The 16,086-nt window shown below is 34.3% G+C and overlaps 2 protein-coding genes across 2 annotated transcripts; one reads left to right on the forward strand and one right to left on the reverse strand.

The window, feature by feature from the left end:
* The first annotated feature begins 2,335 nt into the window (after positions 1-2,335).
* LOC133328507 (uncharacterized) lies at positions 2,336-3,575 on the forward strand. The gene is made up of 3 exons (XM_061537074.1): positions 2,336-2,393; positions 2,497-2,804; positions 3,483-3,575. Exons 1-3 carry the CDS (start codon positions 2,336-2,338, stop codon positions 3,573-3,575), a joined length of 459 nt encoding a protein of 152 aa, XP_061393058.1.
* Positions 3,576-8,370: 4,795 nt separating this feature from the next.
* LOC133328518 (endoplasmic reticulum resident protein 44-like) lies at positions 8,371-11,669 on the reverse strand (the record flags this gene model as incomplete). The annotated part of the gene is made up of 6 exons (XM_061537085.1): positions 8,371-8,516; positions 8,580-8,778; positions 8,844-9,110; positions 10,914-10,961; positions 11,110-11,503; positions 11,578-11,669. Coding segments are annotated over 6 exons (1,142 nt in total), but the record flags the coding sequence as incomplete, so codon positions are not given.
* Between the last annotated feature and the right edge of the window lie 4,417 nt (positions 11,670-16,086).

The raw sequence follows: 16,086 nt of genomic DNA on the forward strand, positions 1-16,086 counted from the left end.
GAGTTTCATAATACATATAAAAATTAAAATGGCGCCCAATCATCAAACATAGGAGAATATCCGTCTTCGTCGTATGTTAATGTTTCTCTGATGTAAATTAGGTCAGCGAGAACAGAGAAATGATAGAGGTGACTTTCGAACTATATTGCAGTATTGACAACTGCAACAGGATCTATCTTACCTTTGGAACCCTCTCTCTCTAGATTATATACGTTCTTACTGACACTACTTGAATCACATATTTCGATTTGACACGAATGGCGCCCAATCATACAATACAAGCATTCAGCTAATTAGACATTTTATAATTAATATTTAATATATTTCTTACAGTCTCCGCCATTAAATTTTCTTTAATTATTAAATATTTTTTTTCCAATTAACTCCTCTCCTCCTTGGCTCACGTCCTATTTGGTATTAGAATGTTCATGGCTCTCCATGTGTAGCTTAAGCTACGAATTTGAATTTATCCATAGATGGTGGTTTGTGTTTTGCAGGTTGACTTCGATCTTTAAGAATTTGACCACAATGTTCAGACTTTCTAAGCCTTGTGTATCAGTGAACTCTTCTACTGTGAAGGAGTCACATAGTTGCAGGAAGCATCTTCTTTTGTTATTAAATTTACGAAAATTAAAAATTTCATGCGCAGCTGTTTGGATTCTGTTGAACGACTCGGACTTTATAGGTTATCCGTATTTGAAAACACACGTGTTAGTTAAGCGAACGCTTAACAACCGCCATTTTGTAAAAATCTATTTTTAAGCCCGTGGGCGTATAATACTCATTTAAACCTTTTTAGGTCACGTCTTTCCTGTGAGCCGTCCGAGGACGAACTGAATTAAATATTTTAACGATTATTTTCCACATAATTATGTTTATGATTTTTCGACCTTTCGAATGTTTAATAAATTAGAGATGGTTCATCGAGCTTGAGGTCAATGTTTTGTATTTATTTATTATTTCCAATATTTCGAAATTCGTTGAATTTCATCTTCAGGGAAGTTGATTTTTAAATAACAAACATTAAATAATTATCTTAAAACTAGCGTAGTGTGACTACCACGGTCAAAAGTTATTATTGCACTAATAACTAATAACTAATAGTGCAATAATAACTTTTGACCGTGGTAGTCACACTACGCTAGTTTTAAGATAATTATTTAATGTTTGTTATTTAAAAATCAACTTCCCTGAAGATGAAATTCAACGAATTTCGAAATATTGGAAATAATAAATAAATACAAAACATTGACCTCAAGCTCGATGAACCATCTCTAGATTATTTTCCACTTTTTATATTCCCTCATTGTTTAGGGACTTGTAGGTCGACTTTTGGCCTTTCGCCGTTATCGTTTTCTCAATTGTTGATCGATTACAACATATCGTCATGGAGTGGCGAAAGTCGATCTACTCATCCCTGGACCCGACACAAACACTGAGGCATTCATACCGACAGTGTCCATGTGTGTTAACAATGCGCTGTTCTCATGCATTCTCCATTCCACCTCATTCGTAAATATTTCGTTTTGCCACTTTGAGTTCTGCCTTTATCGTCCATTTTGTTTTCTTCCCTCATTCACATGGTATAATAATAGAAGGTAACAGCAAGTGTTGTTGTACAAAAAACGATACAACAACCACATGGAAATTTGTTTTTGTAAGTTCTACTAGTGTCAACTCATTTGACAGAAAAATGTAAACAAATGAACAAATTATCATCAAATTATTTTTATTTTGAAAATGAAATATTTTCGAATCCTCAAAATAAAAATTGAAAAACATGAATGAAAATCTATAAAATTTATATTTCTATCGCTTCCACATCTATCCTTTAATTGAGCCATTGCCATATATATGTGTAACACATATGAAAATGCTGGGAATAGCGAGTTATTCCTTGAATAAAGATTTGCTTCCTCAAACTTTCCCAGCAGGCAGATTGAGTAAATTGAATACGGGAGCACATTAATAGAGAACAATTTCAAATTGTATGTGTTCCCAATTTTCCTGTTGGGTGATTTTTAAAAACATAATTTGTCAAATTAATATTGACACTAGTATTACGTTGGAATCAAATCAGCAGGGATTTGCTGTTACCTTTTATAATTGTACCATGCCTCATTCATTAGCAGGTGGAACGTTTTTCAATTGCTATTGGTTGCAAACAACACTTTGACAGTTAATCAAGCCATTGGGAGTGGTGATTAGCTCTGCTGTCAAATAAAAATTAGTAAACACACACTTGTTATTTCCCAACGCAAAACGATCAATTTTCTTTTATTTTTCTTACGATTTTCTGTTAAAAACAATAATATTTATTTACAATAACAACAAAATGGAGCTGTGGAAAATAAGTATATTTGCAATAATAGCCATTTATTATTGTAGTCAAGGTAAGATGAATCTCCAAAACAAAAATTCATGATCACATTTGATCAGAAACCCCACCTCAATTGTAATTAATTGTGTTGTTGTTGCTTTGTCTGTTGTTTTCAGTCAACTTTGTTGCTGGCCTGGAATGTTATGTTTGCTCCAATCAAACGGGTAATGTTGAAAAATGCCTGAATACCATTAAAACCTGTGAACCGGGTGAAGATGTCTGTGGCACGGAGATTCGTTGGGGCAGCCAACCATATTTCTCACAGGGTGCACTGAAGCAGTATTACGTTTCGAAACGCTGCATGACCAAACAACGCTGTCAGGCCCAACGTAAACGTCATATGCCCTATTGTACGCACATTTGGTATGAGGATTGGTCGTGCCATGAATGCTGTCAGGGTGATCGTTGTAATTATTTTGTTATTGTAAGTATTGAATTGATTTATTTAAATTAATTTAATGATTTTATTTTGGAAGTTTTATACTGGAATGCAGTGGAGCTAAGGTCATGGAACTATAATTTGGGTTTAATTAAATATTTAACAATGCAACTTGATCAAAGTGAGGGTAGTGGATACCCAGTATCCATCCTTGCAAATGCCTACTCGATAAGTACAAAACGAAACTTAGTACAGATTTGAACGTTTACAGAGAATAATTCAATAGGCACACAAGTGAAATCAAGAGGGCTAAACGCTGATCTTGGATTTCTTTAGTGAATCAATCGAAGAATTTAATGAAGCGGCCAGATTACGCAGAGTAATATCTAAAGATTACAAATCGATAGGTAGTATTAAGCGAATTGATAAAACGTGGGCAAGCTCCGGAATATAGAAAGACCCACCTAAGGGGTGGATTTTTTAAAAATATGTTTTCAAAGACCCACTTAAGGCCTGGATTTGTTTAAATTATTTTTTCAAAGACCCATCCAAGGCATGAATTTTTTAAAAATATTTTTCGAGGTTCGAATGTAACGTTAAAGTTATTCGGTGAATTGTGAAAATATTGCGACTTCTTCCTCCACCCATTCCTTACTGATTCCTTGTTTGTTTTTATTTTTGTCATCCTATAAATTCTATTCCTTTTCTCCTTTTTTCTTACAGAGTGGCTCCTCAAAACTCAATGGTGCTATGAGCTCAATATTGGGAATAACCTTGGTTTCCATGTTAGCTGGACTACGAAAATTTATTTTTTAAGAAGCATCCGAGTATTATGCAGTAGCTGAATATGTATAAACCCCATATATATACATAATTTAAAAATTTAATACCGTCCTAAAAGTGCTCTTATTTTCTAAGAATCTCTTTTTTTAACTCGAATATCATATTTCACTACAAAATATAACTAAACAATTTAGTACTAAGCCTTATACAAACTTTTATACACAGTGTATGTATTAAAAAAAAAGTGATGACATTCCTACTATACATATCGCACACATTCCGTCCAATTGTTCAAATTGTCTTTATAGTTAATTAATTATTTTTTTTATATATACAATATTTAATTCCCAAAAAGAGGAACGAATAAAAACTACAATTTGTTTTTTACAATAAAAAAAATACCCTCCACCCCAACTTATTTCATTGAAGATCACAATCATTAATGGCACTCTAGCGAACATGTAATGCATTTAAACAACCTAATTTGTGAGAGCAGCAACCACATCGTTTTCCCTATTCATGTCAAAGTTATCATTAACTTGTTAATTTCCATTTTTTTCTATTTCATATATAATCAAACTATGAGAAAAAAGCTAACACGATATTCGAATTGTTTAGTTTATTATTTGCAATGGAAGCCGATAGAAGTTCCATGAATCAAATATCTCACATTAATTTAAGTGAAATGTAAGTAAACCATTCTTTAAAAAATATAATTTTTAATAATTTGTAAAATCTTTTTTTAAGTGATTTAGCCAGCGATAACAGACGCCAAAGAAACCGCAGCCAAAGTGGTGGGATGGTGAAATGTCGTAATTCATGTATGAAAACCACAATGGCTGTTACAGTTTTGGGTTTACATAATATACTAAATACCCGATTGCTGCTTTGAATATTTATTTTTCAGAATTTAAAAATAAAAAAATTAAAAATTATTTTTTAAGGACCCACCTAAGGTGTGGATTTTTTAAAAATATTTTTTCAACCATTCAAGGCGTGGGTTTTAAAAATATTTTTTAATACCAAAGACGTGGATTTTTTTAAATATTTTTTCAATGACCCATATTAAGCTTCGATTTTTTAAAAATATTTTTTAAAGACCCACATAAGGCGTGGATTTATTTTTTTTAATGACTCCATAGGCGAGGATTTATTAAAAATATTTTTTTGCAATAATCGGATTTTTTTTAATAATATTTTTCAAAGGCCCACTAAAGGCGAAGATTTTTTTCAAAAGCGTAGATTTTTTAAAAATAATTTTTTCAAAGGCGTAGATTTTTTAAAAATATTTTCTTCAAAGGCGTAGATTTTTTAAAAATATTTTCTTCAAAGGCGTAGATTTTTTAAAAATATTTTCTTCAAAGATTTTAAAAAAAAAATATTTTCTTCAAAGGCGTAGATTTTTTAAAAAAATATTTTTTTCAAAGGCGTAGATTTTTTAAAAAATAAGTTTTCCAAAGCGTATATTCGTCGTAGATTTAAAAAAAAATTCAAAAGCGAAGATTTTGTAAAAATATTTTTTTCAAAAGCGTAGATTTTTTCAATTTCTAAAAATAATTTTTTTTATTTAAAAAAAATTTAAAATATTTTGGAATTTTTAAAAATAAATTTTAAATTTTTTTTTTGATTTAAAAAAGACAATTAAATTTTTCGGATTTTTAAAAATAAATTTAATTTTTTTTTGGATTTTTTAAATAAATTTTAAAAGTATTTTTGGATTTTTTAATTTTTTTTAGCTGGCTTGTGACAGAACTTTCGTTCCATAAGCCGAGCTTAAAAGATTTCCAGGCGCGCCAGTTTTTCCAATTTGAAAGACCATTTTCGGCAATGTTGTCTTCGACTTGATCTTTCCATTTTATTCATGGCCTTCCCCTTCTGCGTGAACCATCAGCTGGTTCGCTTTTATATGCCTTCTGGGCTGGGGCATCATCATCTATTCTGCAGCTCAATACGTCTAACAATGTCGATGTCCGAGAATAGCTGGTACAACTCATAGTTCATTCGATGGCGATATCACCGTCAACGCAGATCGACCCATAGATCTTTCGGAGAATTTTTCTCTCAAACACTCCAAGAGCTCCAATGCTTCAGATCCATATAACAGCACGGGTAGTATCAGCGTCTTGTAGAGTGTGAGTTTGGTCTGGCTGGAAGTGGCCTTGCTTTTGAGTTGTTTGCTCAGACCATAGTAGCATCGGTTGGTCATCACCATCCTTCTACGAATTCAAAACTGATGTCATTCGTTTTGTTTATGGCGGTACCAAGGTATATACAATCCTTGACTACCTCGAAGCTGTAGTTCTCAAGTTCCACAGTTGGTCCGAGTCTACTAGACGTCTTGCGCGTTGATACCATCAGCTTGGTCTTCTCGCCGTTTACTGCCAGACCCAATTTGGCAGACTCCTTCTCAATTTGTTCAAAGGTGGCTCTCAATGTTCGACCAAATATGTCGATGTCATCGGCGTAGGCGAGTAACATTCGTTGTTTGGTGTACAGAGTGCCATTTCTGTTCACTTTTGCCTCTCGTATCACCTTTTCCAGCAAGATGTTAAAAAAGTCAAACGACAAACTATCACCTTGTCTAAATCCTCGTTCAGTATTAAAGGGCTCCGAGAGGTCCTTTCCGACTTTAACTGCTAATCTTGTGCCTGTTAAAGTTATCCTGCATAGCCGAATTAATTTTGCAGGAATGCCAAACACAGACATGGCTTTATACACCTCTGAACGGATAGGATTGTCGAATGCGGCTTTATAGTCGACGAATAGGTGGAATGTGTCGATGTGTTTTTCGTGTTTTTTTCCAGGGTTTGGCGCAGTGTGAAAATCTGGTCAATGGTGGATTTGTCAGGTCTGAAGCCACATTGGTATGGTCCAATAATGTCATTGACCATTGGCTTAAGTCATTCACACAGTACGCTGGATAGCAATTTATATGCGATGTGAAGGAGACTTATTCCTCTATTGTTGGCACATATCGTCTTGTCTCATTTTTTGTGCACGGGACACAGGATGCTGGGGTTCCAATCATTGGCCATGCTTTCCTCTAGCCAAACTGTACTAATCAGCGGGCGCATGCCTCTTACCAGCATCTGACCACCAGTCTTGAATAGTTCGGCTTGTAAACCATCGGCACCTGCTGCTTTATTATACTTCAGCCGATCGATTGCTATTCTCACTTCCTCTTGGCTAGGTGGTATACACTCTATACCGTCATCTATTATTGGTTCTGGGGTATCCACTTCACTGCTTCACCAGGGTTGCTTTCGTCAAGCAGTTGGGTAAGTTGAGCGGAGCAGTCTTCTGCTATCTGTTGTGTTTGCAGCTTTTCGACGATACATTTCCGCGTTACATTAGATCGCACCTTGGCTGCCACAAGGTAATGGTCCGAATCGATATTCGCTCCCCGGGTCGATAGGACGTCTAAAACACTGTATGAATGCCTTCCGTCTATCACAACATGATCGATTTGATTTTTCGTTGTTCGATCGGGAGAAATCCAAGTGGCCTTGTATATATAGAGATGCTTGAATCTGGTGTTGCTAACTACCATGTTTTTTGTTGCCGCACGAAGTCAATCAATCTCATGCCGTTGTCTGATGTTTCTTCATGGAGGCTGAATTTTCCGACGGTGGGCCCAAAGACATTTTCCCTTCCGATTTTTGCATTAAAATCTGCTAGCAGAATTTTAATATCATGGCCAGGGCAACGATCATATGCTGTTTCTAGGCGCTCGTAAAATATCTTCGGTAAGGAGCCCAATAAAATTGATTAACAATCACGACAGGGTGTGTATTTTTTAAAAATATTTTTTCAAAGACTCACCAAAGACTTTGATTTTTTAAAACATTTTTTTGAAGACCCACCAAAGTTGTGCATTTTTCTTAAATAATAAAAATATTTTATATTTTCTTTACTAAATTTAATTTTCTTTTATTTTGTTTTATTATTATATATTATACATAATTTATAATACATCATCATTATTTAAATACAAACTATATATAAAGTGTTTTACAAATGTTTTTTTCTTGTTGTTGTATTTTTTCAAATTTATAATCAAATAAAATATGATTATGCTTGCTAAAACGTAAACTTATACAGAAACAAAAAAAATAATGAAAAACACTTTCAAAATTAATTGTTAAATGCGCGAGCCAAGGCCAAAAACAAAATATTAAGGGGGTGGGTGGAGAAGAAGAAAAAAAAAAGAGACAATAAATTAAAAGAAAAAAATTAACGAAAAACATTTTTTTAGTGGGAGATTTAAAGCCAGAGAAGAATACAATTTGAATGGAATTTGTGATCTATAGATTACAATAGAGCTATATAATCTTAGATTATTTAAAAAAAATATCCTCCATGTATATTTTTTTCTTACTATAAAAAAAAACTAATTAGTCCAAATATTCAGCAAGAAGTTGTGGTAAGTAGTTCCATCGAACTAGAAGGCATAGAATAAGAAAACAAATCACAATCAGTGCTTAAATTATTTATCAGCATTGGGAGGAGATTGGAGTGGCAGAGGAACTACAACAACATTCAATATCAAAATTTTGGAAGATAGGGGAGGAACGACACAAAAATTCAATATCAAAATTGTACAGAAACATTTTTTGTTTTTGTTTATTTAGAAGGGGGAAGAGGTCCTACATATTTATATATATAAAAATGTTTGCAAGGGGAGTAGAGGTTTTTCAAACTTTCTTTTTTTCAAGATAAGGAAGGAATATGGAATTGAAACAAATCTTTTTTTAAACACACAAATTTAAATTTTTGTGTGGGTGTGTGTGTGGAAATTTAGAAAACTTTTTTTTTTTGTATGGGCAAACGTTTTACAGTTCATCCTTGGTTAGGAGAGTGTAACGATTCTTGGAGGGTCCCAATTTCTTGAAGGTTGATTCGGGCGGTGATGTATTGGAATTTACATCGGCTTGGATTTCATTTGTCACTGGATCGGGGCCATAATGGAATTCCCTGAAAAGGCAGAAAACAAAATAGTATACAAAATAAATTAAAATTAGTTTCGTTCACCCTTACCTATGCAGCTTGCCATTGTACAAATCCTGCAAGAATTGCTTCAATTTACCCGGCTGGTACATATCCTTAAAGTTGGGGAACAAATACATGTGTCGGAACGAATCAATGGCAATAATGGGTAAATCTTCTTCCGATTTTCCCAAATGATGCAGGGGATGGGCAAAACGTTTACCATCAGCCGTTAGGAAGTTGACATTTTCTGGAGAAAGAAAATAGGATTTTTTAATAAAAAATCTCAATAAAAAAATTAAAACCCCAACATACGTTTCTCATCCATCAGCTGTTGTTCAATGATGGCCTTGTAGTCCTTAATCGAATTAGTATCGTCCGGGTGATGGAATAATATCAAGAAGGGCAAACCTTCTTCGGTCAATTCTTCGGCATTTTCGAAGGTAATCTCACGCACCAATGGTACACATTTCTCTTGTATCCATATTTTTAGTTCATCGAAATTTTTAAGGCTACCCGTATAGGTTTCATCATTTTCATGGGTCAGTGCCACATCGGGACGGAATACGATGATGGGATGTCCTGTGGAAAAAACAGAATTTTATTGTTAGTTTTTTTCTTTTTTGAAAAGTGAAGCGTTTCAATTTTTGTTCACCAAAAAGAGATCGAGTGGGAGACTATTTAAATTTTTTAAATTAATAATAATTTAGTTCGGGAGGTTATATTATGATTTATATATGAGTTGGAGTAGTCGCTACAAAGGCATTTTAGGCAGGGATTTTTAACAAAGCCGTGAATTTTTTAAAAGTATTTTTTAAAGACCCATCATCACAGGCGTGGATTTTTTAAAAATATTTTTTTAAAGACCCACCAAAGGCGTGGATTTTTAAAAATATTTTTTTAAAGACCCACCAAAGGCGTGGATTTTTAAAAATATTTTTTTAAAGACCCACCAAAGGCGTGGATTTTTAAAAATATTTTTTTAAAGACCCACCAAAGGCGGGATTTTTAAAAATATTTTTTTAAAGACCCACCAAAGGCGTGGATTTTTAAAAATATTTTTTTAAAGACCCACCAAAGGCGTGGATTTTTAAAAATATTTTTTTAAAGACCCACCAAAGGCGTGGATTTTTAAAAATATTTTTTTAAAGACCCACCAAAGGCGTCGATTTTTTAAAAATATTTTTTTAAAGACCCACCAAAGGCGTCGATTTTTTAAAAATATTTTTTTAAAGACCCACCAAAGTCGTGGATTTTTTAAAAAATATTTTTTTAAAAAACCACAAAAGGCGTGGATTTTTTAAAAAATATTTTTTTAAAGACCCACCAAAGGCGTGGATTTTTAAAAATATTTTTTTAAAGACCCACCAAAGGCGTGGATTTTTAAAAATATTTTTTTAAAGACCCACCAATGGCGTGGATTTTTAAAAATATTTTTTTAAAGACCCACAAAAGGCGTGGATTTTTAAAAATATTTTTTTAAAGACCCACCAAAGGCGTGGATTTTTAAAAATATTTTTTTAAAGACCCACCAAAGGCGTGGATTTTTAAAAATATTTTTTTAAAGACCCACCAAAGGCGTGGATTTTTAAAAATATCTTTTTAAAGACCCACCAAAGGCGTCGATTTTTTAAAAATATTTTTTTAAAGACCCACCAAAGGCGTGGATTTTTTAAAAAATATTTTTTTAAAAAACCACCAAAGGTGTGGATTTTTAAAAATATTTTTTTAAAGACCCACCAAAGGCGTGGATTTTTAAAAATATTTTTTTAAAGACCCACCAAAGGCGTGTATTTTTTAAAAATATTTTTTTAAGACCCACCAAAGGCGTGGATTTTTAAAAATATTTTTTTAAAGACCCACCAAAGGCGTGGATTTTTTAAAAATATTTTTTTAAAGACCCACCAAAGGCGTGGATTTTTTAAAAATATTTTTTAGAGACCCATCATCATAAGGAGTGGATTTCTTAAAAATATTTTTTTAAAGACCCACCAAAAGCGTGGATTTTTAAAAATATTTTTTAGAGACCCATCATCATAAGGAGTGGATTTCTTAAAAATATTTTTTTAAAGACCCACCAAAAGCGTGGATTTTTAAAAATATTTTTTTAAAGACCCACCAAAGGCGTGGATTTTTAAAACAAATTTTTTTCAAAGTGACAGCGACTACAACAACCGATTTAAAACGAAAATAAAAAATATTTTACCAAAAATCTTAATAGAAATGAATTTTAATAAATTACAACCAAAATAGAGAAGCCAACCATTTTGAGGTTATGTTCGAATTTTGTGCAACCAAATAGAAAAAATGCCAAAGCAAAAGTGTTATTAATAACAAAAACAAAATAAAAACAAAAAATTAAATTAAAACAAAAATAATAATTACCTAAAGTTATATTAAGTATTGCATTACCTAAGGGTTTATTTTCACCACCTTGTTTGTGTTTATTTTTTTTTTAAGGTAGAGACAAAAATATACATAGGTGAAGAAATCAAGGGATTACATGTGTTAGAGATCAATCATTGCATGCAGGTTAATAAAATTTAAAAAAAAAATTGAACAAAAATGTACTCCAACTTACCCGGTGGATGCATTGCCTGAGCAGCCTCACCAAAACCAACATGAAATTGACATTCATCCTTGAGATTGGAGGCAACTTTACGGAATGTATCATATTCCGGTTGATCACGACGATCAAAGTAACCGATAATTATGCGCTTCTTCGAATCCAACGTTTCCAAATCTTTCAACGAATGGAATTCTTTAATCGGATCCTCCAATTGTTTCTTGACAAATTCCAAAAATGCCTCTGCTGAGCGTTGTCCACGATATTCACGTTTCGACAGCTGGCCATTGCGTACAATTTTCAATGTTGGATATTTGGTGATGTGAAATCGGGATGCAATTGCGGTTTCTTTGTCACAATCAACTTTACCTAGGACTACTTTACCGGGATCGGGAAAGGCTTCGCGGACCTGTGAGGGAGCAAATTAAAAAACATGAAATTAGTAAGATTTTCTAAAATGATTTTGTAAATAATAAACATTACCTTATCTGCAGCCTCGTTAAATATGGGTGCTAATAAATTACTAAATCTACACCATTCGGCATAAAAATTTAAGAATACCAATTCATTAGAGGCTGTAAAAGAAGGAGAAAAGAGAGAAAAATTAGAAAATTTAAAGTAATTTTTTAATATTTATTATTTATGCATATGACCGGCTGCCCTGGCCGTGACATTAAAATTCTGCTAGGAGATTTTAATGCAAAAATCGGAAGGGAAAATATTTTTGGTCCCACTGTCGGAAAATTCAGCCTCCACGCAGAAACATCCGACAACGGCATGCGGTTGATTAAATTCGCGGCAGCAAAAAACATGGTACTTAGCAGCACCAGATTTAAGCATCTCGATATACACAAGGCCACCTGGATTTCTCTTGATAAAGCAACGAGAAATCAAATTGACCATGTTGTGATAGACGGAAGGCATACGTCCAGTGTTTAGACGTTCAGCCAAGATTCGCACTCGTCTTGTAGCAGCCAAGATTCGCACTCGTCTTAATGTAGCAGCAAAGGTGCGATCTAATTTACCGAACTGCTCAATTTACCGAACTGCTTGACGAAAGCACCCCTTGTCCGATAATAGTATAGAAGCACAATGGCAAAGAATTGCCCACTCCCTACATACTGCAGCAAAAGCAACACTTGGGTACCAAAAACCACCACCAAAGAAATCCATGGTACGATCAGGAGTGTCGTAATGCTACTGATATGAAAAAAGGCAGCGTATAGGGCAACCCTGCAGACAGTAGCAACACGTAATGTGATGGTGAATTAGCCGGGGAAAAGGAGGGAGGAGAAACGTTTTTTTTTTTCAGAAAAAGGAAGAAAGAAAAACTTGATCGTGAGCAAATAGAGATGTACAGGAGTCAGAACGAAGTCCGAAAATTCTACCAACGGGTACATCTTCCTGTATAGATGAAGAAGGAAACCTGGTGACAGATACAGACAGTGTGCTGAGGATCTGGAAAGAACATTTTGAAAAGCTTCTGGTATCAAATAGTGGCGGTGAAGAAGATACACCAGAACCAATAATTGATGACAGTATAGAGTGTATACCACCTAGCCAAGATGTGGTCAAAATAGCAATCAATCGGCTGAAGAATAATGAAGTAGCAGCAGCCGATGGTAACCCATCGAATTATTCAAGACTGGTGGTCAGATGCTGGTAAGGATCATGCACTAGCTGATTATTACAATTTGTTTAGAAGAATGCATGCCCAATGATTGGAACCTCAGCATCCTGTGTCCCGTGCACAAAAAAGGAGACGAGACGATATGTGCCAACTATAGTGGAATAAGTCTCCTTCCCGTCGCATATAAAGTGCTATCCAGCGTGCTGTGTGAACGACTGAAGCCAATAGTCGACAATATTGGACCATACCAATGTGGCTTCAGACCTGGCAAATCCACCATTGACCAGATTTTCACTCTGCGCCAAATGCTGGAAAAAAACCCACGAAAAACACATCGTCACATTCCACCTATTCGTCGACTATAAAGCCGCATTCGACAGCCCTATCCGTTCAGAGGTGTATAAAGGCATGTCTGCGTTTGGCATTCCTGCAAAATTCATGCGGTTATGGAGGATATAAGTTATCCTGCATAACCGCATGAAGGTGGCACAAGGTCAGCATTTAAGGTCGGAAAGAATCTATCGGAGCCCTTTAATACCGAAAGAGGATTCAGACAAGGTGACAGTTTGTCGTGTGATCTTTTTAACATCCTGCTGGAAAAGGTCATACGAGACGCAAAGGTGAACGGAAATGGGACTCTGTACACCAAACAACACTCGCCTAAGCCGATGAAATCGACATAATGGGTCGAACACTAAGAGCGGTAACAGCCACCTTTGAACAAATTAAGAAGGAGTCTGCCAAAGTGCTAATGGCAGTAAATGGCGAGAAGACCAAGCTGATGGTATCAACGCAAAAGACGTCCAGTAGACTCGGGTCAACTGTGGAACTTGAGAACTACAGCTTCGTAGTAGTCAAAGATTTTATATACCTTGGTACCGCCATAAACAAAACGAATGTCCTCAGTTTTGAAATTCGGAAAAGGATTGTGATGACCAACAAATGCTACAATGGTCTGAGCAAACAACTCAAAAGCAAGGCCACCTCCCGCCAGACCAAACTCACACTCTACAAGACGCTGAGGCTACCCGTGCTGTTATATAGATCTGAAGCAAGGGTACTTACGCAAGCAGAGGAGGCAATTCTCCGAAAGATCTATGGGCCGGTCTGCGTTGACGGTGAATATCGGCGTCGAATGAACCATGAGTTGTACCAGCTATTCTCGGACATCGACATTGTTAGACGTATTGAGCTGTAGCGACTACCTTGGTTAGGTCATGTTGTGAGAAGGGATGAAGATACCCCAGCCCAGAAGGCATATAAAAGCGAACCAGCTGATGGTTCACGCAAAAGGGGAAGCCCACGAATACGATGGAAAGATCAAGTCGAAGGCAACATTGCCGAATATGGAAAAACTGCGACGCGCCTGGAAATCTTTTCTAAGCTTATGGAACGAAAGTTCTGTTACAAGCCAGCTAAGTAAGTAAAAACGTGGATTTTTTAAAAATATTTTTCTTTTTAAAAACCCATCCAGCGGCCTGGATTTTTTAAAAATATTTTTTCAAAGGCCCATCCAAAGGCTTGGATATTTTAAAATATTTTTTTAATGACCAGCCAAGGCGTAGATAATATATTTTTGCATAAAATTATTAGAACTCAATTGTAAAATTTTAATCACCAACCGATAATCATTATGTCATTTAATTATTTTTTTTTTTTTATTTTATTTTATTTATTTATTTATTTTTTTTTTTTTTTGAACCAACGTAGGAACCAGTTTGACCTAAAAGTTCATAACCCACTGAAACACATAATCATCATAGCTTGTTTGAAAAATTATTATGAAGACACAACCAACAAGTGAAAGTTATTAATTTAAATATATTGACGTAAAAAAATATAAAAAGGTTGGCCAAAAAAAAAAGAGTATTATGTAAGAAACGAAAACAATCAAATAGATGCCTAATTTTATGATAAATTAAAAAAAAAAATATTTTCATATACATTTTTGGTAGCAAAATATTAAGGACGGACTATAGACCGGTCGCGTAATACTTAACACAGCTAAAAAAATGCGTAAATGCTTTAAAAATACCTTAAAATCGGACGCGATCATTATATGGTTAACTGGAATGTAATCATCAAGCATCCTATTTTTTATTATTTTATTAACGAATGTTAGGCGGTGTTACAAACGAAATGATAATGTAATCGACCCCTCCATAATACAGTGGATCCTATAAAATTATATGGATTCTCCAGAAATGGAGAGAGATCAATGACATTTCTTTTTGTTTTCTTCTTCGCGCCTTATTTAACATATGGGAAATATAGACGACTTCAATTTATATTAATTATCGAGTTTTTGTTCCACACAAAACAATGGAAATATTGATATTTTTTGTTAAACAAACTTTCAGTCGACTCTACCTTTAAGGTGTTTTTTTAACAACTTCATTGAAAACGGAAAGTTGTTGTTGTTTTTAAATATACATGTATAGATTCTTTTTAATTTTATTGTTTTATTTGCACTATATATATATATATATATATATATATATAACACGAGCAATTTAGATAGCATTTATGGAGGACACAAAAAAACACATGTTTCATTGTAACAATGAAATCTGTTTTTACAAAATAATGCTATCTGGAATGTAAAAAAGGTTAATTTATGCGAAAAGAATAATTTCCGCATTTAAAAAAAGGTTTTACCTTCATTTTTAATTTAATTCATAATTGTTTCCATTCAAAATTATAATAGGCCTAATAATCCAATACAATTTGATACTGATACACAGCAGATATTCTGGTGGACTAATACAGATGGGGGTTCAAAATTTTCTAGAAAAAAAAATAACTATTTAAAAATGTTGGCCTTTGGAACCCGAATTTAATGAAATATGACATAGTATCGATGGTTATAGAGATCGGACATTTCTCAACCACTTTAGATTTCTAATGATGCTGTAGATTAGAACAGGTTCCGTTGTTGAGAAGAAACTAAGAAAGTGAAGCACCCACTAGTCTGTGCCGTCTGTAGGAGACGGGACTGGGCATCGACACAGGAGATGCTCAATTGTCTCCGTCTCCTCCTCGTCAATACAGAGTCTACAGTAATCAATAACATCATGGTCCCATTTACTGGTAAATGATTCCTGTCATTACTCTTATTTCAACTTTGCTCAGGTTCAACAGTGAGTATGTTCTTTTGGTAGACAGTGTCGGCAAAATGGATCTTGACACGTTGCACCTAGGTTCGTTGTGCCAAAGTTCATAGGCTCTTTCGTCGAAGAAGGCCTCAAAGGTCTGGTAAAGATGACATATGGTTGGTTTGATTGAGTCATCATTTGCTAGATCTGTGGATTGAAATCCTCGTCTAGCTAGTTTGTCTGCTCTTTCATTACCCAAGATGTCAC

This window comes from Musca vetustissima, unplaced genomic scaffold (assembly GCF_032173495.1).
Source record: "Musca vetustissima isolate MV318-11 ecotype Yass unplaced genomic scaffold, APGP_CSIRO_Mvet_v1 utg38527, whole genome shotgun sequence".
NCBI classification, from domain to species: domain Eukaryota; kingdom Metazoa; phylum Arthropoda; class Insecta; order Diptera; family Muscidae; genus Musca; species Musca vetustissima.

Coding starts and splice junctions, on each gene's coding strand:
- LOC133328507 (XM_061537074.1), top strand. CDS start 2,336: ATGGAGCTGTGGAAAATAAGTATATTTGCAATAATAGCCATTTATTAT. Junction 2,394..2,496: donor CATTTATTATTGTAGTCAAG/GTAAGATGAATC, acceptor TGTTGTTTTCAG/TCAACTTTGTTGCTGGCCTG. Junction 2,805..3,482: donor GTTGTAATTATTTTGTTATT/GTAAGTATTGAA, acceptor TTTTTCTTACAG/AGTGGCTCCTCAAAACTCAA.